The 26,009-nt window shown below is 36.9% G+C and overlaps 1 protein-coding gene across 2 annotated transcripts in view; it reads left to right on the top strand.

Moving 5' to 3' along the window:
• The first annotated feature begins 4,357 nt into the window (after nt 1-4,357).
• ssbp2 (single-stranded DNA binding protein 2) overlaps nt 4,358-26,009 on the top strand; it is an 87,568-nt gene continuing 65,916 nt past the window's right edge. Inside the window, exon 1 of one of the 2 annotated variants that reach the window (XM_015374457.1) lies at nt 4,358-4,543. In XM_015374457.1, the coding sequence (XP_015229943.1) occupies nt 4,488-4,543 (56 nt within the window). In that variant the 5' untranslated portion in view covers nt 4,358-4,487. The remainder of the gene's footprint in view (nt 4,544-26,009) is intronic. The other variant, XM_015374458.1, reaches the window with a different exon arrangement.

The following is a 26,009-nucleotide window of genomic DNA, read 5'->3' as shown; positions in this document are numbered from 1 at the left end:
CCATAGACCTCCATTATTTGAATGTCAGCAGACAGCAAGAAGCCTCCCAGATCTCCAGATGCATTTGAGATATCAAAAAAGTACTCCAGAGTGTTGTTCAGCATGGGGGTGAGTAGAAAATGAAGGCTAATCATGTTTTGGGTGTACTATTCCTTTAAATGAAGTGATAAACACAACCTCATCTTTCCTTTTTTATCTTTATCAGCAGGCTTTGTATTTCCTTTTTATTACCACATAACAATATAGAACAAACTCTCTTTCTTTCAAACAACGGCTTTGGAGTTTTGGCAAACAGCCTTTGTTAACTGAACCCATCGATGGGCTATGTAATTGTATATTTCCACTGAGAGTGCCAGTTAGTGAGGACAATAATTAGCAAACGATTAAACCTTCACACTAAAGCGGTTCTTGAGATTAATTGGTCTGGAAGTATACAAAAACATGTGGCTCTGTAAATACATTATGTCTGGTTGACAACACCTTATTACCTCATTGTGTTTTTTTGGTTATAGTTGTGAGAAACTAACCACAGTATACATGTCAGATTAAATAATTATTACTTATACTTCAATATTATCAAGGTGCCTCTTTGTTGTATCTCTTATACTATATCCGTTGGGTGTGTTGTTCTTTTTACATCTCTCTTTGCAGGTGATAAAGCAGATTGAAGACATTTTATTGTTGTCTACCTTTTATCTCCTCTTTCTTTAATCTTTTCTCCTTTTTCCTGTTTTTCCTTTCCTGTTGTATTTACATTGCAGTGTCCAAATAATCTATAATACTCCCTGCATAATCATAATAAAGCTATTTATATGCATACATCAAGCCGAACACTGTGGCGATAGCTGTACTGCTCCACTTGCGAAAGCGAAATCTGTTGGGCCCTTTTTTGGCATCAAGATATTTAATCTTATTGCCACATTGCCAGAGAAGCAATGTTTTTGTTTTGTTTTTAAAAAGGAGTAACTGCAGGTGGCAATGATAATTTGTTGTTCTTTTCTTGTCACCATAAAAATTGCTGGTTGATAAAAGAAAAAAAAAATACATAAACCAGTTTGTCTTTTAGCTAATGCCATAACAAAATGGCTGGAGTGATTTGACATAATAAGGTGGGGCTATAGGTTTGTTTAAGACTAATGTTTTTTTTCCCATCAAAAGTTGGTAAAAAGTAAAATATCTGAAGTTAAGGTCGCCCGTAAGGGGACTGAAAAGAATAATGTGTAATTGATTAACTAAACAAGTTTTGTGTTAAATATATGTTACTTTTTTTGCCTTCATTTATTATCTTTTATAGCTAATTTTTCCTTAACTGGCCATGGGACATGTAGGTAAAGAAAATATTTCTATGCAAAAAATTATAATTGACCAACATTATTATTAAATTGGTGTTTACTCTGTGTTAAACATCCATCCAGTTATGTTAATATGACCTATTTTGCATAAAAAGATACCTAATAAATTAATTTTTTCCTGTTCTGTCTGTCTTCTTACTTCTTCACTCTCTAAAACACATGCTTATCGCTTCTGTTTGGTTGTCATGGTGATCAACCCTTGGGTGACTGATCCCAAAACCGAAAGTTTGGTGCAACTGAATTGGAAAATCGTTCCTGTTTTTGTGAGTATGGCGGGGCATGCTCTAAGAGGATGAAGATGGGTGAAAGCCAGAGAAAGAAATAAGAGATGTAATTTAGTCAAGGTAAAGAGGATAAGACATTAAGGGAGAGGGGGAGAGACATGCATAGAGAGAGAAAACAGAAGGGAATGAGGCAGCATACATCCATTCCAACTAGGTCACATCGCAGGAGCATTGCATAAGCATAAACACTGCTGCCCCTGTGCTGTGCCCTTAGTGTGCAAAAACTCACACAATCACAATGAAGCACAGCCACATTGTATGACAATATGTTTAGCCTATAACATTAAAAAGCCATCAAACCGAGTTTTTCTCTCTAGTGTCATTTCTCTTGAAACAATTCAGATAAGCACCTCATGGCAGCAGATTGAACTCTCTTGTCTGTTAACTGCCAAACTGGACAGCAGCATGACATAGCACTTTATTCTGCAAATGAAAACCACACCCACACAACTGCTTCTGTAGGCGGTACATTTTTGTAGAGCATAACTGCTATATCATCCATCCACTATATGCCCTTTATTCAAGCATCGAGGCCTTCCAGTAAACATTCGGATTAACTACACGAAACACCTCAACTGTCACCTTTTAATGTGGGGGAGCAGCTGCTCTTGTCTAATGACGGAGCTCCTCAACTTGCCTCTAAGGCTGAGCTTGGCCACCCTATGGAGATAACTCATTTAGGGCTAATCCCAATACAACCCCTAGCCCTACCAATAAATGTTGCGGGTTCCCGTGAGGGTAGTCATGTCCCAATTCCTCTTTGCATGCAGGGGTAGTGGACCTACTGAGGGATAGGGAGCAGAATCTAGCACTTAAAAATTATGAATTTCAGATACTGACTTACAGGAAGGGCCAGAGATAGTTTCTCAAGAAAACAGGAAGGACAGGGATTCTACGAATCACAGTTCTTTTTTAAAAGCCAAACAAAGCTGTCCCTTATGTTCACCAGATTCTCCCAGACAACAGAAGTAAGGTGAGACTGTGTTCTGGAGCTCAGACAGGAGAAGTAGGAAATCAGAATCATCAGAAAGAGCACCAGAACAGAGACGAGGCCACCAGATGTTTCTCCCTGTGGAACCACAGCAGGAGATCAAAGATGACAGTGGTAGATCGGAGAAACCAGTTGGGCAGACAGAGCACCAGATCTAACTCAGGAGGAAAGTGGAGGAGGACAGTGGTAGATCGGAGTAGCTAGCCAGGCAAATAGCTCTGAAGGTGGGTGAGAGGCTGCTTCTGGCTGTGAGGTGGGCAGCGATACGTCAGAGAAGTCTGCCAGGCAGACAGAGCAAGGAGAAAAGTCGGCTGGCCACAGCTAGCCTCTGGATGCTAACTATGGGAGATTGAAGGATCACAGTGGTAGATCAAAGAGCCCTGCTGGGCAGACAGCCCCAGAGTTGGGGAGAGGAAATTGGAGCTGGCTGGTCTGTGCTGGAAGTAGGACGATGAAATAGTCCTTCTAGGGCTAAATAAAAACGGCTTGTGTAAAAGCCATCATTAAAACTTTTCAGAGCATTCCTTAATTATTTCATAATAATTAGTCAGATTATTTTATCTCTCTTCCACTTTGATTGAAAAAAGCTTTTTCTCCTCAGTTATTTTGTTCTCCCAAGAAGAACAAAGAAAACAAACACACATCATCCCTCACTTCATCATATCTCCACCTGTGAACAGCAGACCGACACTTGCACTCTTATTCCGGACCTGGGACTTAAAACATCAGTGTTTTGAGTATGCCTGTGGCCCTGGGATTTCATCCTCTGTCAGGGTTTTCCATGGCAATCTTTAATACAGGTGACAATATATATAAATAAAGACAATATTAGGCTAAGAACAATCCAAAGATCTTCATTATGGAACACCATATTTGTTGTATTATTTTATCCAACACGGCCATGTACCGATTCATACTCTTTAAAGGAATTTTCTAAAATCTATTCAGTCTACTACAAAGAATTCATACAAGATACAATAAATTATATTTATCTGCAGAAAAAGTTACTTGAATTTTATCACTACTGTTTGACCATGAAGGAAATCAACATAATAATAACAATTAAATATTATGTAGGACCAATGATGTTGTTTTTTATTGGGGAGTGATATTTTTAAATAAAAATGAACTATAAGGATTTATATTTTTATTATGGCTTCAACAAATGAAGCAGTACAGAATGATAGGGATATACTGGTATGACTCATTTTTTATTGGTACTAAATGGAAATATTAACAAATAAAACAGAAACATGTGGGAAACGAAACGGGGGTTCAACCTTAATGGATGACCTCACACATGTGAGTAAAACAGTAATGGAAACATGTGTCTGTTGTTTTTGCTGTGTGTGTGTGTGTGTGTGTGTGTGTTTCAGCAGAGGGTGTGATTGACTATAAAGGGAACAGCCAAAACCAGTTGTTTAAAATCCTAGTTGGACGGTTTCAAATTCCCCACTCTGCTCAGAGAGAAGATGAGGGAGGTACTGCAGATGTGTATATCTGAGCATGTTGTCTTGGAGTATATGTGTGCTGGAGTCTCCATATGTCAGTAAAACCTTTCCAATCACTGAAGGAATGGAAGCGATGGTGACAGACAGACACACAGAGAGAGAGACAGTTCTACAGGGTAAGGAGAGACATGGGGAGAAGGAGAGAGAGCGAAGGAGGGGTGGGGTTATTTCAATGTGGGCGTGGCTTAGAACTGTCAATCAGTGGTGGTTGTTAGGAGAGCGGGCGGTCGCTCACAGCGGGACATCCAATAGGAAACGACGCTGCTAGTGTCGCCATGGTGACGGGGCCGTACCGAAGGAGGTTGTGATGAGTTGACAGGTGCGTGACAATCGGAGGCTCTCTGCAAGCATGTACGCCAAAGGCAAGAGCAGCAACGTGCCGTCCGACAGCCAAGCCAGAGAAAAGTAAGTTTTATTTATGGGGGAGGAAACAGCGGCTGTGGGGGAAGTTGATGAGCGACCGTGGGGGCAGAGTCACACACTGAACTGCAGCAGGGAGGGCGGCGCGGAGCGGAGCTCTGTGCTCAGGAAGCCCTGGAAAGTTCATTGCTTCCTTTACTTTAGGAAATATAGACATTTAGTTTAAAGATTTAATTGGAATTTGAAGGTTAGACATTTTTCGTTTTAGTTTCATCTTTGTGTTTATCACTTATTTTAAGACTGTTTTATTTTTTTATCCAGCTGCGCTAATTTCTAGAGACGTATTTTCTTTTCTCAACACGTTTTATTCTAATGTTTGCATTTTTAACATTTATATTCAGTTGGGTTTTTTTGCATTGCGACACTGGCTTGTGTTTGATATTACATTCGCAGTTTATTTTTAAGCTTGCGGTGCAAAACTCTGCAGGTTCACAGTGGACAGCGGCAGAGAGAGTCAGAGCGTTGGTCCGATCAGGAGCCGCTTTGTGGCCCCTGAAGGACCGCTTCGCTCAGTCAGTCCTCTGGTCAGTTCACCTGCAGACGCTGGTGAAATGTGTGGCCGCAAACTGTGATCTTGTGCCTGGGGTATGCTCACCTGAAAATGGCTGGAATTGTTTTTGTGTTTCTTATGAATGAGCTGTAAATGAGCTGTCAGTTTTAGTATTTTGTCTGTCTAGTTTACTATACTTATTTGTTTCTATTTTTATTTTATTTTTTGTCATTCATAGCATTTTTGTAATTTAAAGAAACATCGCCTCATCCAACTCTGCACTTTACCTGCCTAAATATTTAAACAACGTTATTTTTTGTGCCAACCAAAGTTTCTAGTTTTAATGGTAGTAATTCCTTATTGTTGCTTATTTCTGCTTATATCCCCTCTGGATGCTGCTCTGAAGATGTCTATTGATGACTATTAGTACTTTTTAAAAAAATTTCCTGCTGGACCATTGTCTCAGGTTTTAGAGAAGCTGATTTGTGTTTATGTTGAGCTTTGAAGAATCATGGCTCTAATTCAGGGGTCTTCAACATTTTCCAGGCCGTGGACCCCCAAACTGATGGCGAGATGGAGTGGGGACCCCCGAATTATATATATTGTATGAAATTGTGTTATATCGAAATGATCCTATAGTCACTCTATTACAGATGGAGTAATGTAATGAAAGTAATCCCTGGGATTATTAAAGTATTTCTGATTCTGATTCCTGGTTGATGGGACAGGTGTTGTGAATGAAATGGTGCCTATGTTGAAAGAGCTCCTGTGTGTCACTGAATGTGAGCACTGATGACATCTGCCTCCATTTATCTGTTTACTAGTGTGTTGAATTCATGTTAATGTGTATTTGAAGTCATTTCAATTTCCAGAGGGAATATAAAAAAAAGTCCAATCAACCAAAACTTTTTGTGACCCCATGCAGTACATCCGTGGACCCCCTAAGGGTTGCGGACCCCCTGTTGAAGACCTCGGCTGTAGAACATTGTTTTGACTGTTTTTTGCATGAAGATTGCTGTAGCTGTTCTATGCTTCTTCATAAACTATAAAACAAAGCGCTAGAGGATGCGCTGTTTGAAGGAAGGATAGAGGACATATATCATTAGAGAGGTCGGTGCTTGGATGTTATGTATGAGCAGTAAATATAGGGCATTTGTCCAATCTGACAAAGTTGTGCTATTGCCCAGTTTCAGGTAGTTTTAAGTTAACTTTACACTTAAGAAAAATTATATTAACTTGTTCTTTTTAATTTGCCAGTTAAAATAGTTAAAATGATTAATTAGCACACCAATGTTGTTGTTACTTAGAGATTTTTAGTTATAAATTAAAATTTCTTAATGGTAAACACCTTTAAAGTTCTGCTCTCTCAGGTCTGCATTTTATTATAGCTGATAAACAGCTGGATTTTACTATATTAGGGTCTATAATAGGGCTGCAACTAATGATTATTTAGCAAATCAAGTAATATGTCAATAGTTTTTTGGATTAATAATCGTATAGCTAGGATTCCTTAAATATTTTTTATGAAATCAAACAAGATGAATCTGAGACTTTTCAACTTAAGGAGTTCTGGATAGAGCATATTTACAGACAAAATAAAAAAAAAAATCTTAAATGCAAAATATTTATATATATATATATATTTTTTACAATATTGCTATAATTACTGCTCTAAGTGGGTCATTCCTTTCAGCTAAAGGCATATTTTAGAGTCTCTATACTCCAGTTAATGATTAATCGATTACTAAATTAGTTAATGATTATTTCTATAATCAATTAGTTATAATTAATCCGATTAATTGTTTCAGCCCTAGTCTATAAACTAAGTTGGAGACAAAATGCGCTCAGGATAACTTCATTTCTCTGCTTATCTACAGTGTACCTGAGAATCCACAGCTTGACTGACTCACTGACTGCAGCAGGGCCTTGCACAGTCATGCAAGTCTGCAGGAAAAAAAAATCTCAGCATAATCTATCAGTTTTGATGGTTAGGTCATCAGCCTTAAAGTAAGGTCTAAGATAAGGAGTGAAGCATATATTATCAATGTCAGGTATAACTGTAAAAAGTATGTTCCATTATAGACTGCAGAATGCCCACTCTCTATTTCCAGCTGTGTTTTTGTATTTAAACCTTGCCATATAAATTTGTATCTCACATCTTTTTTCACCGCAGTTAAATTGCTATTCAAGTTCAACATGTAAAAGAAAAGCACTTTTAACCTCATCGTCCATTATGGACACAATTATTTTAGATCAATTATTTGCCTTTTCTAAAAGCACAAATAATTTTAGAGGTAGTAAAAACAGAGGCATAATTAGACATTTATAAAACCCTATTTATAATCAAATATTTATCTTTTCTGAGCTTAAATAATTGGAGCTTACTTGAGTTGAATCTATTTTATGGTAATTCCACCATATATAAAAATGATGTGAGGAAGTAAGGGGATTTTAAGCTGCCAGTTTCTTTATATTTTTAACTATCTGCATTATAAGATAACTGATTTTCTCTGTGAATAAAGTCCTATGAGTTCACATATATCATGGGTTCCATTCTTATTGTGTTTATTTTTTCATTATTTATAATGGAGCCAAGTGTTCAGCTCACTTTAACTGAACTGGATAGGTTAAGAAAGGTAGTTCAAAATGTCTAACATCTGTTTCTAAGGAAATCTAATTTCTTTACAGAGTGACATAAACCTGTATGGACATACCTATGTTCAAAAGCAATTTTGTGTCAAAAGGTGATGTTATAATTAAAAGGCTAGATTAATGCATATTTAGGGTCTGATAGTCATAGATTGTGTGTTTTTTATTTCAGGCTGTCAACTGTGTGAGTGTTCATGTTAAGGGGAACGCTGACCCTTGATTTTACATTATTACATCATGTTCTACTCACCCATATGAGTTTTGTGTCATTTGGAGCTGTTCTGAAGACATTCCGTTAGGTTATATCCAAGTAACGTCTTCCTATGGGCAACGACTTGAAGGCACAAACTAAACTGTTCATAATTTATCATTTATGGTACGGCAACATTCATAACATGTAGGCGAATCACTGTCCCCCAGACATCCACGGTTATATTTTTTATATTTATATCTTTTAAAAACAAAGCGGCACGTGTATGACATCATCCGCGCATCCCCTGTGTGCTCACGCCACAGGGGAACTACGGAGAGCGTGAACGATCAAATGTTAGCATATATGGAGAAAGGGAGAAATCGGGATAGATAGATAGAAAGATAGATAGATAGATAGATAGATAGATAGATAGATAGATAGATAGATAGACACACACGATTTCAGAATTAGACATCCCCAGTTATTAATTTCATATACTCACCAGATCTAAACGCCCTGTTAAAAAAACTTCACACCCATGAGTAGAGGTAATGCAGCCTGATGATATTTACACCGCATCAGATACCGTTCCCCCCATGTTAAGAAGAGGGGAACGCTGTCTGACGTGGTTCATTTATGTTGAGTTGCAATAAATGCAAAACTCTCTGCAGGTACTTGTCTTTGTTGTCCACTCTATTTAGCTGGCTGTTGAAATGCACGGCGAGAAGGTGGGGGCCGGATGGTGAGGGTTACAGGGGCGAGAACACCAAAGTAATGCAATAGTTACTTTTACCAGTAACTAGTTACTTTTATTGTGGAGTAACTCAGTTAGTAACTCAGTTAATTTTTGGGAGAAGTAACTAGTAACTATAACTAATTACTTTTTCTAAGTAACGTGCTAAACACTGCTGATTTGTCACTGGTATATTGAATTTACTAACTGAGGCAGTGATGCAGAGTTTGCTGCAGACCAGAAAGATGCTTCTGTAATCACTGCATAGCTCCTAGAAGGACCTGAGTCTATACTTACTGCAGAAGTTTTCCAGAGACATCCTTACATTCTTTACTGTGATCCCTTTACATCTTTGGGGTTGTAACAATACCTTTAATTGATCTTTGCTTGAATATCAACTAACTAAATCATTTGTTTTTCGTCAGCGTAAAGAAAATATAATCAAACAGGTAGAAAATTGCAAATAAATACATTTCATTCATTTGTGATATGTTTAACAAATCTTTTATTGCATGTGCAGTAGGACATGCGTACACCAGGTAATTCAAGTCATATGGAGGGAAAGCAAAACATAATTTTCAAAATGTAGTTCAAATGAAAGCCAGAAAAGTGTGGCTTGCCTTTTTTATTCGGCTCCTTTCACTCAGATACCCTTCATAATGCAAAAAAATCTTTATAGTTGAATCTGTTATTGGAAAGCGGTGATAGGATGGCACAACTGCAAACCCATCAAGACAAGACTGTCTACTAAACAAAACCACACACATTCACACATGTATGTGTATGGCTAATTTTCCCACTTTAATTCATATGATGTTGATAATGTAGCTGCAGATCGACCTACTATCGTTGTTTACATTTTGTTGTGCAACTCGCAGGCCATCGGCTGTTAGTGCCAAACTCCCAAAGCAGAAGAAAGTAATGGGTAGCAAGGAGGAAAAAATAAGTGAGCTAAAGTTTTGTTGTCTGTTAACAAGCAGACTTGTTTATCAGTGGTCTCCATCAAAGAAACAGAGCAAACCCGCCACTGCTGAGCCTTCAGTTGCTTCTCATTTCTGTGGCGCAGCAGGGGATCAGAGAGCGGGAGAGACGAAGGGTAGCAACAGATTGGGGAACGCAAAGGAGGAGGTGAGAGAGGGAGACTGAGGGAATTTGCTGGATCATTAGTTTACAGTGTTGTCGTATTGACCTTAGAATGGACCCCTGTAGACAAGGGACTCTGGCATTGAGCCCATGTAGATGTAGAGCTCTAAAAGCGACTAGCCTGTATGGATCTCTGTTCACGTCTGTGTGTGTGTCCGGCTCACAACAAAATCTACTGTATATTTCCTTATTTGTTTAGATAGTAAACGCATAACTACAATTTAAAAGTTCCCCATATGATTTTGCAGATAAAATTGTATATGAAAAATAAGAGTTTAAAAAGATTAAAACAATATAAAATTCATGTGAAATCTCATCAAAATGACTCCCTAAAAAACTTGATTTTTCTAAGAAGGTTTAGCTTCAATACACAAATTTATAAAAGTCTCTTACTTCTATCCCTCTGACAGTATTTTCTATCATCTATATAATTAACCTTGAGAGAATGTTGTTAATATGAGGTAGAGCTCTGTTAAATATTGACACTTTCTATGTAATATCTTTGCAAGACATGATTGAAAACAAAAACATTTTAAAAAGTAAATTCTCAAACAAATGTAAATTAAAAAATCAAGTGAAATTACTATTTATGGGAGAGAATGGAAACACTGTAGAAAATTATCTTTAATCCCCCAAAATATGTAACTTTAAACTGAATTTTGAATACAACTATTCAAATTTGCCTGATCTATAATAGACTGACCAGACAATGTTAACCCTTGAATTGGATTTATGGTTTAATCAATGAATAAGTCCAGATAAGGTATGGTGCTTCCGCTAAAATTAATCATTACACTATAGTCCCATCAACATTAGTTTGTTTTGCTGGTGGATTGGGTTAACATCATTTTATGACTTAACATTTTTAGTAAAAAAGGTGATAGAAAAGTGAAAGGGCAACAAGATAAATGATTAAATGGAGTTTGAAATAGAACATAGTGAGATAGATGATGATATTATTGTAATAAGTCTTTATTGTTTTGTTTTGGGCTGCAGTATGTCCAGAAAACTCTCAATATTTACATGTTCAGATGAGAAATTGAGGTTTAATAGCTGCTGCAGGACTTAACCATAGTAAAGACAGTAAATACAGTCTACAAGTGGAAATATACATATCAAACCAATTTTGATTTCCACTTTCCGTTGGGGTCTGATCTGATTATAATGATATTGATAGATCTCAATGTTTTTCTAACAAAAGAGAAAAGACAAGTGTGCGCACATTAATGGATGCAAGCATCTGCTCCCTGCCTTATTCAACTCAAAGCGTGCATCAATGCACATCACTTTGGGTGACGTGTTTTTAGAGTTCTTAGTCTGATGCATTTAATGTGCAGGAAAAACAATCAGATTGCCGTCTTACTCACTGATTGGCTCATCTTGTTTAAGTTTTCTGTGATTCCTTAACTTCTTTATTACCTGGGAGCGCAAACTGCATTATGGTCCATTGTTTACCTCAGCAGCAGAAGTTTGTAATGAGAAAGCGTTAGCTGCTTTTTTAAGATACTTATTATATCTCACACAATGTCTCTCACACTATATGCAAGCAACAGTATTTCTTCTATTTTGCGTAAAGAAGACACCATTCTTAATGTTTTATGAAACCTTGATTTCTAACTCAAAATACCCTATGCTTATTTTTGTCAGTATATCACTGACTATGTGAGTCTTTACACTGCTGTATCCAGAGGACACCTTCCAGAGCTCTCACATGGCACCACTGCTGGGTCCTTTCTCTCCTCCCTATGTCTGGATTTACCTGTGTTAAGGTCTGCATCTGATTTTGATTTGGAGTGACAGTACACAGCTACTGATTGTGTACTGCAGTTGTTGAACGAGTGTAAGTTTCAGTCAGTGGTTGTCAGAGGACTCCACATAGCTCTGGGTTTGTGGTCCTGACTGAGCAGCATTGCAGCGCATAGTGCACATTCCTCTTTTCCTCCTTCCTCTGTGTGTGTTATGAAATACAGAGAAAACTTTGCCTGGGAGGCATAAACATACTTGGAGGGTTTCTACTTATTACCATTTTAGATCACATCTTGTTGTTTTTATTTCCTCCAAAATATTCATCTTTGTTATTTTAGTTTCAATATTATGAACTGTGAAACAGTGCACACTTGTAATTTTTTTTTTTTTTTTTTGTACAGCTTGATTTGTGATTGTTCTAAGTTTGTGCTTCATTTGGCACCCATTAGTCTGGTATGATGAATATTTCTTCTGTAATGATGATCATCCCCGCATGTGCTCACACTCACATCTACTTCAGAACTGAGACACCTCAGTAGCCTTCTAGGAGGCTGCCAATACAGAACTGCATAGACTCAGGCAGAGCAGGGCATTCTGGGAATGTTTATCTGAGAGGAGATATTCAGGCTACCCCTCTGAGTCACATTAAAGGATAACTACAATGAAAATAAGTCTGGACACCCGGATTATCACACTTTTTTTTTTTGAGAACTGTCAGGGGGTCTACTCGTTAGAGCAAACAAAAACACATTTTTTGGCATCATAAAAATATTTTAGCTAAGAAAATAATATTGTTGGAAAATTAAAGATGGGGTCAGTGGATCTTGTTTTTTTCCTGTTAGTGATAACACAGTATTATATAGATGCAACTGCAGTGGCAGCTGGTCAATAGAGGGCGATAGGGCCAATGACGTTAAGACAAAAATGTAATTATAAAATAAAAATATTTTGAAATATATTAATATATTTTTTAGATACGCAAGATAAATATTTAATCTTTAATTACAAGTAAAGCTGTTTCGTTTGTCTTCGGATTGGTGCCGTATTTCCACCCCCTGGGCACAAAAATATTCTGCCACTGACTCTCGATAAAAGTTGTACATGTACAGTAGCTCCTCTGTAATGCAAAGGTATAGGAGAGCTCAGAGCTGACAGGAACTGATGGGTCTAAGATCGTGGTAGTGCAGCTCATTGACAGGTCCAGTCGCGGAAGTAAAAGCAAACTTACCAAGATAAGCTGGAGGGGAAACTGTTTGGACCTGAACAGCCAAACATCTAAATTAATCAGCTGTCCAAAGACGGATGGAGACTGTACACTCGGTCTTTTTCCAGGACCTGGTTAAGCTACAAGGCTTGGCTAAATGCAAGCAGCGAGGCTGAAGCTTTATTCTACTTTACCTGCCTGCCTTTACAAATGTCAGGATCTGACCCAGAATGGATAAACAGGTAGGACTGATTTAAAGCACTTTTTAGAAAAGTCAAAGAAGAATGAACAATCTGGGATTAATAATATAATATAGTGTACTTTTTCTATGTGTTTGTTAATTTGCATGCTTTCTCTTTAATAAAGACATCTCAGAAAATACATTTTAAAAATCTTTAAATGGAAAAAAAAAAATAAAACCGACTGATAGCTTCTCCAATATTATACTGGTACATGATTGTTTTAGGTTTGTGACACAATATTGGACCATGCAAAACACAGATTTACATTCACAAAGCCTCACAAGGGCAAAATTTATAAAAAAAAAAAAAAAATTTATAATGTGTTTTGTTGTTAGCATTCATATATATATACAGGTGTAATAACTTAGTATACTTTGATTGTTTTTTGGTATATGTCGATTATTTAGTTTATAGCCCCACCCGGAAGAAAACTCCAGAGGCCGCCACTGTCCAACACGCAGAATTTATTATAACAGGTTTCAAATTGTTTAATTTTCCACTCTTGTGTCTAGTTACTCTATTTTGTTTGTTTATATTTCTTTACAGTTTGTTGATATTTACCAAAAAAATACTATCGGGGAACAAATATTAGGCAGACATTTAAGAAGACTACAAAATAGTAATCTGGTGGTGTGTTTCCAAAATAAGAGGCCTGGAAATTAAGCATGTTGTAAATGTCAAGTTGATGAAATTATACTGAAAAGCAAACAGGGCTCATTTCAGTGATGAGTCCAATTGTAGGAGAAACATGTTTCTTTTTAAAAACGAAAAACTGTAGAAGGAGCAGTTGAAGCAGCACAGGGTTTTTACAGAAGTTACCAAAACGTTGCAGTCCGCAGTTGTGTGTGGTGATAATTGTGAAAAAAATTAATCAGATTAATTGTGATTAATCGATTATTGAAATAAACTTCAATGAATTTAGTAATCAGTTAATTGTTAACTGGAGTATAGAGACTGTAAAACATTCTTGTAGCTGACAGAGCGACCCACGTAGAGCAGTAATTATATAAAAATGATAAATATATATATATATTTTTTATTTTTTTATTTTTTTTTTGTCTGTCAATATTCTTCACTTTTGCCTATCTGAATATTAATGAATTCATTGAAAATATAATCGACAGATTAATTAATGTGCAAAATAATCGTCAGTTGCAGCCCTACTTAAAGAGCTTTAAGTTTTGAACTCTTTAAAAAATGTAGATGTAAATGTCCTTTCAGTGATGATTGTTTTTAATGTAGAGTTTGGGCAGAACAGAGTTGCCCAACCAATGCTGTTTAAATTTACAGTATTTAGCACAAACACAAATTGCATATTGTCAGCAGGGAAACTCCGCACTCAAAACATTGGATGGTATTTCTGTAGAAAAGCTTACAAAATCAAAGAATATTGATGTATTGATTTAGATTAATTTGTAGAATTATTAGAATTTGAAAACAAATTGCTGCACCCACACACTTCAGCTGCTCCTCCCCACAACAACAACTGTCTAAGTACAGTGTGGAGAGCAGGGCTCTTTACGGAGACAAGCAGGAAGTTGCAGCAGTCAAGACAGATTCTCTTCCAAAGGATAGAAAATTATTTCTACAAAAAACACAAATTTGTTACTTCAACTAAAAAAAAAATAGCCATATAAATACAGTTATGAAACTGTGCTCATTAAAATAATCAATGGCGGCTAATAACTGTCCGATGAACACACTGTTACTCGGCTCGTTTGACTTCCAGCTTATAAAATCTTAGAAAGTAGCTGGCAACATGTATCTAGAATCAGATTTTATTTAGAAGTTTGGATGCCGATAGTCAAAGATGGCTGTAATCACAATCTAATTCCCAATTAAAACTCCGCCATTCTGTGTAGATGATCAATAGTTGAAGATTGTGTTTGTGTGTGTTTACTGTATTTTCATTGTGTGAATTCTTGTATTTTCCTTAATGCGTTTCCTTCTTCAATGTTTTGCACGGCACACTCTTGATCTTTGTATCAGTAGTTTCAACTATTGCTGTACAGCGGTTGTAAAGTCTGTTTTATTTAATACAGTAGGGTTATTTGAAATTATTGCATCCCTTACAAAATAACAACATGCAAAACCCAAATTCCTCTCCGATTAATTCCACATAAATCCACAAATTTGTCACGACTTTTAATGGAGAGCATATTGTGTGAGTCTGTAATTCCACCAGGGCTGTCAGCTCATGGCATTTTAACCATATGTTTGGGCCGTAAAAAAATCAACTTCCATCTGTCGGTCTGCCTGTCACTCTGCATCTGTGTGATTGCAAAGTACAACATCCAACGATTATTACAAGGCTAACAGCCTCTCCAGCTCTCATGGGATGCTTGTGAACAGCGGAGAGAACACAGAGGACTGTCACCGCTCTGTTGTCTTTTCCCAGTTCTGATGCTTTGTGAGAGGGTACCAGTTTCACACTGCTGCTGAAGAGTCTCAGATTAACAATTGTCTGAGATTACACAAACTGCTAAGAAGAAAGAAAACTCTCATGTTTGGTCCTTAAAGCAGTGACTGACAGAAAGCAGCTTTCTGAACGTATTAGAGGCTGTTAAAGGTCCTCTTTTATCCTCAAGCATCCCTCTGTCTGTCTCTCATTGCCAGAGATCTAACTTTCCAAAGAAGTGCTATCAAAGCATGGGTCCTCTTACTGAGCCGTACAGAAACAGCCTGGGATTGATGTAGGCAGGAAAAATAGGATGTCACCTAAAACACCTTTACAAAGTGTGTGGTGGTCTTTAAGGATAAATGTTGTAACAGAAGTCTTCATCTTGAATCAGATAGTGTCCTGGAAGTGTTTGATCACAACAATAAGAAGTTTATGGATAAGTGACTTTATCACATCTAGCTGCTCCCTTTGGACCCAGCATTGTCTTTGAAAGCTCCTGTTTTAATTAGAAAACTGCCCTCTCTCTTACTTGTTTTCTGGTGGTTTTACCAAATGTTGCTGTGGGATAAAGATACTGACATTTGGGGGGGAGTGAAGGATTCGGAGCAGCATGCCATGCATGAGGCTAAGGCTCTGCTAACCATGACTGGAAATCACTATCCGTGCCATCAGGCTTTGTACTTGTTAGTGGTTGCCCTTGTGGTTTTGTCAGGAAGTTTTTTTTTTGTTGCCCATGGTGACTACAAACATGTTCTGCTTTGCCCTAAGACCACAGCACAGTAAGGGATGCTGTCCCTGACAGTGACTTCCTGTAACCCGAGAAGATTTTCCAAAACAGAAGGCTGCCAGTGAACATGCACGTTCACTTAATCTGTTTTGTCTGTCGGGTGAAGGGAAACGATTTCTCTTGTAATTACAAAACAAAAGCCTTTCTTAGAACCCTTGTTGTTAATGAACAAATGCATGCAAGTTAGGAACACACTCCATGCTTGGATTCAAAGGCAACAGTGAGGCAGCATGTAGCCCCAAAGCTCTTAATAACAATTAGAAAGTTCTGAAGAAGCTGCAAAGCTATGTTTAGGTTATAAACCAATATCCAAGGCTTTGAACATGTAACATAGACCTGTTCAATCTGTGCTCTAAAAAGTGTATGGCACAAATCCAACTCCATGAAGTGACACTTCAGCATTTTAGTCATGCGCCCCATGGTTTCTGTATGGGGTGCAAGGTGCTCCCAGAAAAGTGCTATTTGTAAAAATAAATCCTTAAAATATTTTTGAAGTTACCACAAGCAGAAATATGATAATAAGCATATAGTACAAGATGAACAGTGGCAGCAGAATCATGCCGTTAGGATGCTTTTGTTCAACAAACATTTTTGTTTTTTTAACAGTGTCCTGTCTGGCGATGTGGCAATAAGAATAATGGTCTTAATGTCAAAAAAGAGCCCAACAGATTTTACTTTCACAAGTGGAGCAGTACGGTACGGCTATCGCCATAGTGTTCCGCTTGATTTATGCATATAAATTGCTTTATTATAATTATGTAGGGAGTTTTACAGATTATATGGACACTGCAATGTAGGTAGAACAGGAAAGGAAAAACAGTAAAAAGGAGAAAAGATAAAAGAAAGAGGAGATAAAAGGGAGATAATAATAAAGCATTTTCAGTCTGCTTTATCACCTGCAAAGAGATGTAAAAAGAACAGCACAACCAACGGACATGCTACGAGACATACAATAAAGCAACACCTAGATACTATCGCTGAAGCATAAGTAGTATTATTTAATCAACACACATTAAAACTGAGTTGACGAGTAGATGGATAGAGTGAAATATAGAGAAGATCAATGGAATGAAATACTTACTGTAGGACTGAGGCATTGTTTCACTTTTCAGCAGAATGGTGATCGGCAACAAACTTTCAGAGCTACAATTATATTATTTCCATTCTGCTAATATGTCTCATTATGAACCAGTCAATGTTAAAACTGAAATTTCTCCATAATTGACATTCACAAAATCATGTAACAATAATAACAGTCTCTAGAATTCAAAGCTTTTTAGCGGGAGAGTATAAAAGAATTGAATGTCTAATTTCAGCAAAGGGTTATCCTAAAAAATGGTGAGTAAACAGTTGGGGCCTTGATATGAATTCACATCACACTTTTCAGATTTTTTTATTTGTATAACAAACCATTCGTCCTCTGCCTACCTCTTTTCTATCAACCCCTTGATCTATCACATACAACCCCACTAAATGGCATCAAGCTTTGTGGTTTTAACATAAAAAAAAATCAAAAAGGTTGATTGTACATGATCTACGTATTTGAATATATTTGTCTGCATTTGTATTTAACACTCTTTTTGGGGTTTCTAATTTTGATGGCATCTCTGTTGGTGATACTGTATCACCTACTGCTCTATGTTACACCAGTTTAACTTGCATTGTAATTTTTTAAATATTAATGTAAGTGCACATCCTGCTGTGCCACCCCGCCACATATCCCCACACTGCAAGTACACCAGCAGTTGATTGGAAGCCTCTCTTCTGATATTCGTCTGTCATTGACATGCAAGACGCATCGCACAGATGCTGGCGCAAGGTTAAGCATGCGTGACGCCCAGGCTTAGGAACTGCTCAGACTCTCCCTCTCTGTATGCCTCGCAATAATTCACCCTCTAAAAACGCAGATTATTTCTTTTGCCTTCAACATTCTTCAGTTCCTTTTTGTCTTGCGTCACTCTTTCCTGCTTAGGACATGAAACAAAGCAATAAATGTAGTCCATGTGCTGTGATCAAACATCATATTATCTACTTTCTAAGCCCTCTAAACTCTACAATCCCCTTTGCTCCACTATGAGTCTAAATCAGTCTTTTCTCTTTTGGAGTGTTTAGCATTGCTGACATGAAGTATTTAACCTTATTGTCTTTTTGAAGGTTTTTGCTTTGCACAATTCCTAACAGACGTGTTTGAAAGCATATCAGCAGAGGGATTTTGCTGTAAATCTTTCTGACCTCTTGTTTCACAGACTATTTTCTGCTGTTTACTGACTTGCACTTCCTCGTACATCATACATCCATGTAGGTCTTGATCGCTTGGCATTCTTTCCCAAATTGCCTCAGATTGCTTTCAGTCTGTTTTTTTTTTTCTTTCTAGATCCCTTCCCTTTTCTTTATAATAGAGCAGGACCATACCACAGCTAGTAGAGGATAGTTTGCTGTGGTACAGTCATCTCTTTCTTCCTCTGGTTTTGCAGATTTTTAAAATCAATTCTGTAAGAGCTGATTAGTCGTTAAACTGTTGGATGAGTGTTCAACTTTATCTAACTATAGCAGTACACCAAAGTTCTGACTACATCAAAGGTGATTAGGATAATTTGTTTTTACAGTTTAAATGTTTTATTGTGAAAAAAGTGCCAGAGTGACCTGAGGTTTCTCTGACTGACTAAAGCATTGTTATAGAAGTAACTGAATTGTCTACAACTCTTAATTTGTTTGATTGGTGAAATTGGCAAATTAAAAGTGTTTATGTAGACTTTAATTAAATATTTCATCACTATCATCAACTATATTCCCACAAGAATATACGCAAAGCTCAAAATTCCAGTTACTTTTAGCATAATAAGCTTTTTTATATAATGACACTACTTGAAATATGATGTTATGTAAAATTTATTTAACCTCAAATAATAATAATATTATTAATAATACTGAACACACTTTCTGTTTGACACGATTGAATTGAGAGGAATATTTAGACAGAGAAACCCTATTTTTCTTTCTTTTTTTTTTTTTTTTTTTTACAGTAACTGTATATCACTGGTTTTAGAGTCGAAATGTAAAACAAGTTGTAAAGTCCTTCACTTTACTTTCACCCAGGCTTTGAAACTCTGTGAGAATGTTACTTAGTAATTGTTATTTTATGGGTTTTGCTTGATGGCGTTACTGAAATTAAGATTTTAGTTTAATCCATGCTGAAAAAATAAATTACTTTAAAACAATATTTAGCATAAACATTGATGCAAACTTTCTAATTTCCACATTCATATTTCTGCAAAATGTTTCCCTTGTCCAATGTTGCACGAGTTCATCCAGATAAAAACATGCAACCCTCTTTTGTGGATAATTCATTGAAAAGCCTAACAGCATCGTGTAAATGTACTTTTCCTATGAAGATAAATAACAAGGAAAAAAGCAGAGTGATTCCACATGTTAGCTGTGTTAATGCTACAACATTGATGTTTGAGAGGGAATTAAAAAGGTCTGCATCAGGGACACAGAAAACCTCAAGTACACACATATAATATAACTATCTGTTTAAATAATAGTTTTGCAGACAGAAACAGCCCAATAATGGGGTTCTGGTGGTATAAGCTTCCTGTCAAGATGCTTGGCTATAAAGCTCCAATTCACACAACACTCTCCTCTACTGTGGTACCAATAAACAGTGGGAAATTGTAAAATTAGCTGACAGTTCAGTCAACCGCTAAATAGGGAAGCAACAGAACTAGTTTCCCCCCACACCTCTGTTTAGTTGTAAAGGCGATGGAGGCTAACATTACTAATAATAACACAGATTATGGTGACGGTGAAGCCAGACTGATGTTGACAACTAGAGCAGAAGAAGTAAAAACACTTAGTTTCCCACCCTACTACTATAGCTGGTCACCAAATATCAGTAGAAAATTGACAGAAAGGCAGTAGTTGTACAGGGCTGCTGCTAAATACATAAGTTTCTTTTTTTGTGTAAAACACCCTCTATCGATAGTTATTATTCGTACCAACAACAAACTGACTGGTAAAAAGCTCGCTCCTGCAATGTCCACCTTGATCTTCAATACTAGCTATTGTATAGAACATTCATTTAGAGGAAAAGACCTGATCATGAATTTAATGTGGTTACATTCAAAAAAGGAAACTGTATTTAGATGTTTACATTTAGGTTATGCAGTGTTTTAAAAACTTATTATCTGAATCAGCATGTGGGAGTTTATTGACACCGCTGATAGAAAAGCCTGTGATTTTTATTTATTTTTTTCATATCAGGGCCTTTTGATAAATCATGTAATGTTCACAACTCTGGTGTCAGGAAAAGTAATAAATTAACCAATTGTTGTTTATAGTGAATAGGTCTATCATTTCTCTTCAGTGTTATAAAACCTAGCACTATTTTTGGTTTTTGAGCTTACATTGCCTGAATAATCTTAGTTATTTCTGCTTCACAGAACATTGACCAATGTCTTTAACATTTTGTTCTTTTATCTAATTTCTCTGGCAGCATAATATATATAATATAGTGTTGTCTGTCTGTCTATTGAAAAAAATGGAATAGCATTTATTTAGATTTTTAGATAGTAGCAAATACTTTTTAACATTTTTTATTTCTTGTCATTGCTGATGTTAATCCAATATTGTGGGACTTCTTTTGTAACAGAAACCTCAATGCCTTAGAGAAAAATTAAAACCCTTGCTGTACAAATTGAATTCAGTTTCATTTCAATTCAGTTTATTTATATAGCGCCAATCCACAACACGTCACCCCCAAGGTGCCCCACAGAGACAACTCAACCAGATCACACAGCCAAACTGATTCAAAGCTTTCTATTTAAGGAAAACCAGCTGATTGCATCGACTCATTGACTTGAAGGCAATCCCTCACTAAGCATGCTTGTAGCAACAGTGGAGAGGAATAACTTCCTTGTAGCAGGAAGAAAACTCCAACAGAACCATACTCCGTGTGAGTGGCCATCTGCCGAGGTTGACTGGGGTTCAAGGAGTCAGAAGCAGACATACAGAAATAAGCAGAGATACAAAAGGCAACTGTCAACGAGCTCCACGGGTGGCACTATCCAGGAAAGATACAGCCAAGGAGACAAGCTCTGTGCCAGCTCCCATGTCGGAGATTACAGTTAGAGAAACAGGACCACACTGAAAAACAGGCCAAGGTCCAACATCTATAAACAAAGGTGTTGATGGCAGCAGCACAGCTGATATTTTTCTCCAGGATGGAGTCACAGCCAAACATGCACAGACCAGATGAAGAAAAAGGAGAAAAAGCAGAGAGAACATAGTGTTAGAGATTGAACTAACTAATTCTGCAGAATGGGTGAGTAGAGATAGAATAAAGCAGAATGATGAAATGGTTCCCTATGTCTAAGCGTATAGCAGCATAAGTAAATTGACTTCTACATTGTTAATATCAAGTTTTATTTAGAAATGACAGCCTTTCCAGAAGCTCATAAGACATTTAGAACCTGCAAGTAATGCCAAGAATCGGTGTTGGACATTAACTAAACTGGATTCTACTCACTAGGCACTGGCAGTATAGATGTAAAAAAAAATATATGTATCACAGGCGTTATGTGACAGTAAAAAGAACTCTATGGCTTTGACTGCATGTCACTGCAATCAAAGCCCTATAACAGAAACACTGGTCTTAAAATATATCCAAATTTAAATTTGACTTAACTGTTACACTAGTTACATAACGTTGTGGTGTTTTATTACTGAATACAGTAACTATGTTCAATATTGTTTTCAAATTCATTGATGCTACTATGGAACCAACAGCAGAGAAAACAAAAGCAACAACCCTGGTAATACTGACGGTCTTTGGAGCTTTTAGGCTTCATTGTCTAGAATTTCTGACAACATTAATTCAATTATCATATAAAAATAAAACATTTTTTCACAATAATTATAAGTAATACAAAAAATTGCTTTCTCTTTTACTCAATAGCAATTGACAGGTGAACAAAGAATATCACCGTTCTATGTACACTATGTATGTAGTTCTATGTACACTAAAGGAATAATGGGAAGATTTCTTAACAAATTAAAAATCTAATTATTAAGCTCTCTCATGGATACGGTGATAAAGGTTTTACTGCCAAATAGTTTTATTCTTTGTTCTAATGAAATTGGGAAATTAAGGTTGGAAGAATTCAGAGACTGCAAACCATTTTAAACCTATCAGCTCTCAGCACCAAAAATGTGAGAAAAAACGGAGTATGGTCCGCGTTTGCTCTGTTTTCTGCCACAAATGAAAGCCTTGTGACAGTCTACACTGGATGTGTGTTGATGAATCCTGACACCGCTCTCTATTTTTCCTTTTCAATTCACCTTTCTGTGTTTGGCTTACTGTCATGCTCATTTGGTCTTATGAAATGTACAAATCTTGCCCGAAATTGACTTAATCCCTACCTCTGACGGAGGTAGATGAGGGATCTCCGTCATGTCTCAGCTATGGAGCCAGTAGGGATTCCTGCACTAGTGTAACTTTCTGAAGGACTGGTGTGGAAATGTCCCAACCAACTTTGGGCATGGAGGGGTACAGTCCCCGACAATAATTTCCGCTTTTTTCCCCCTTTTGCTGATTTACTTTAGCCAGCAGTAAGTGGGGTTGGGTGCAGCTAATTGTGTTCAGAGCGTTTTCAGTCCGTGTTTTTTCCTCGCACTCCCGCTGCTCTCGAGTCCCACCTCTCGGTAAAACATCATGGGATCTGTTGCTATTCACTGCTGACAGAGTCGCTCAGTGGAGGAGGAGAGACACAGCAGCACTCAGTGAATTTTAACTGGCAGCTACTTCGATATATGTTTCAGTAAAAGTTAGGAGACGGGTTGGTTAAATAATTTTACTGGGATATGCCACATGCAATAAAATGTATCTCCCAGTTTACAAGAAAAAATATGCAATGTTATAATAAAATTTAACATACATTTTGTCTTTTGCAGTTCAACGAGACTCAGAAATAGCTGTGCCCGCCAACCCAGAGAGAGCCAGAATCACAGGACACAGACTTAAAATTAAAATATAGGAAATCTACAAGAAATAAAGCACAAATAATAAAAATCAATGTATAAATGATTTTTGAAATATAATATGTAATATATAGACTTTGGCTGTCAATGACATATGGGACAAATGTCTAAATTTGATTTTACTGCTTGCGAAGGAGGATAATCACTGATGCAGCTTAAAGGAAGGCCATGGATGAATGGATGGATGGATGGAAGTGAAGTTGTGTCCATACTAGGGATGCATGATATCTTGATGTTGGCATCGGTATCGGCTGTTATTCGTCATATTTTATAAATGAATGTTTTTGAGCCCTTTATAACTGTGCAGATGACACACAGCTTTACAACACCATGTCACCAGGTGATTATAATCCAGTTCAAGTACTGAGGAAATGCTTAGAAGAAATCAATGCCTGGATGTGCCATAATTTTCTTCAACTGAATAAAAACAAAAAGGAAGTAATAATCTTTGGACCACTAGAGGATAGATCTCAAATTAGCACACAGCTTCAGTCGCGTCAGCTAGTAACTACTGATCAGGCCCGAAATCTAGATGTAGTGCTGGATTCAGACTTGAACCTCCAAAAGCATTTAAAGACAATTAGAAGGTTAGCTTTCTATCACCTGAAGAACATTTCCAGGATTAAAGGACTAATGTCTCGGCATGATCTTGAAAAACTAATCCATGTGTTTATTTTTAGTCGAGTTGATTACTGCAACAGTGTTTTCACAGGTCTGCCTAAAAAGTGGATCAGACAGCTACAGTACAGCTGATCCAGAACGCTGCTGCCCGTGTCCTCACTAAGACTAAGAAAGTAGAGCAGATCACCCCAGTTCTAAAGTCCTTACACTGGCTCCCTGTATCTCAGAGAATAGACTTTAAAATACTTCTGTTAGTTTATAAATCTCTGAATGGCTTAGCACCTAAATAAATCTCAGACTTGCTATCAGTGTATCAACCCTCCAGACCACTCAGGTCTTCTGGCTCCAGCCTGCTCTGCATACCTAGAACCAGAACTAAACATGGAGAAGCAGCATTTAGTTCCTATGCTCCACTTATCTGGAACAAACCTCGAGAAAAATGTAAAAGTGCGGAAAGCCTGAGTTCCTTTAAATCAAGACTAAAAACACATTTGTTTAGGATTGCCTTCGACTGTTCTAGTTAAAATGTTCAACTGAAACATCATTAGTTAAACTTTTTTATTTTCTATAGTCCAACTCTTTTTAATGTTCTTTCTTGTTTCTGCATTTTTTATTATTTTTTTCCTACTTGCTTTGATTCTGTTTTATTTTTACCTATATTTTAATCATGTAAAGCACTTTGCATTGTCTTTGTACTGAATTGTGCTATACAAATAAATTTGCCTTGCCTATAAATAATGCACTAAGGCAGGCATCTGTCTATAACTATAAATGTCAGTGTATTGTGGTACTCTTGTGTTTTCAGCAATAGGAAAGCATTCAATAAATATATGTTTGAGCTCATTTTTGGAAAATATAAACCCTATTGAAAGTGTTCAGGTTGAGTAGCTGTAGGTACATCAGCCAATGTTTATCACAAAGTTACACCCTTGGATTCCTGCATTGACCAGAATGACCTTTATTCAGGAATAAAACACAGGGATGATGGAGCCTGTTCATCTGTGGTCAGAGAAGATTTCATGTCATTTTTATATGGGGGGTTGCTGGAAAACACACTTAGGCTTACAAAGTTCTGATTAACTCTAGACATCTGTTAAAGGATTTTATTAAACAGTTTTTACAGACAAAACGTCCATTTCAAGGAGTTTGTGTGGGCTATAATATATTGTCATCAATATTCTGTATAGCAAACACAGTTTGAGATTCTTGGTTGCATTTAATCAGCTCAATGTGCCTGCTGGGGGACTAAATAATATAAATGTTAAATAACAGGCAAATTAACCTTGTATGATCAATATGAGTTGTAATATAAGTTCTCTCTGTAAACATGCAGCTAATTTTCTGGACTTTATGGCTGAATTGTGTTGTAGATTTACTGTAATAGCTTGTAGAGAAAGTTGAACAAGGAAAACACTCCTAAAAATCATTGGCGTTCTTTCAACTGTGAAATTAAACAAACTCCCCATGAGAGGTGACTCAATCTAAACAAATCAAAGCCAGTGAAATGGAACTCAAATTAAGAAAATGATGGATTTGCTCAGCATTTATTTGATTCATCCACTTTAAATGTTCTGCAAACAAATTACAGTTGTAGAAAATCACAGAATAAAAAGCATACTTTCAGATACCGGACATATTGTTTGTGTTCAGTGTGTTGGTAAACAGGGGCATGCCCATCACGCCCTCACATCATCTCTCTGCCTTTCCCTCCCTTGGATAAGCAGGCATTTCCTGTTATCTCAGCCCTGGCTATTGTTGTCTGCTCTGTGAGACAGTAGAGTATGTGCTCTACTGAGCAAACTAAAGCTGTTTCACTTTGTCCGAATCAGTCCGCATCAGGCATGGGGTGGGGGATGCTTCATTTTTTTTTTTTTTTTATCTACGGTCTGTTTTTAATTGCATCTGCACTAATTTGTTGTGCTCAATTTGTAAGATGTGGCATACCTTTTTAATTTCACTGGTGTTTTAGCTGCCGCACAAACAAAGTAATCTGTTTAAATTGAATTCTGACTAGACAACATTATGTATGGAGAACAACCCTTTAGTTGGAGGGGACCTTATGACAACAAATAAGTCAAATCAACGTGTATGACAGAAGAAAGTGAGTTGAATTTCAAAAGGAAGACTGGATATTTAGCATAATAGAATAATAATTGTATGTTTCTTATTGATTGATTGACTTTATTGATCTCACAGTGGAGAAA

This window comes from Cyprinodon variegatus, unplaced genomic scaffold, assembly GCF_000732505.1.
Source record: "Cyprinodon variegatus isolate N-32 unplaced genomic scaffold, C_variegatus-1.0 Scaffold103, whole genome shotgun sequence".
Classification (NCBI taxonomy): Eukaryota; Metazoa; Chordata; class Actinopteri; order Cyprinodontiformes; family Cyprinodontidae; genus Cyprinodon; species Cyprinodon variegatus.
Note: the sequence above shows the minus strand (reverse complement) of the source record. Positions and strands in the feature narration are given on the sequence as shown.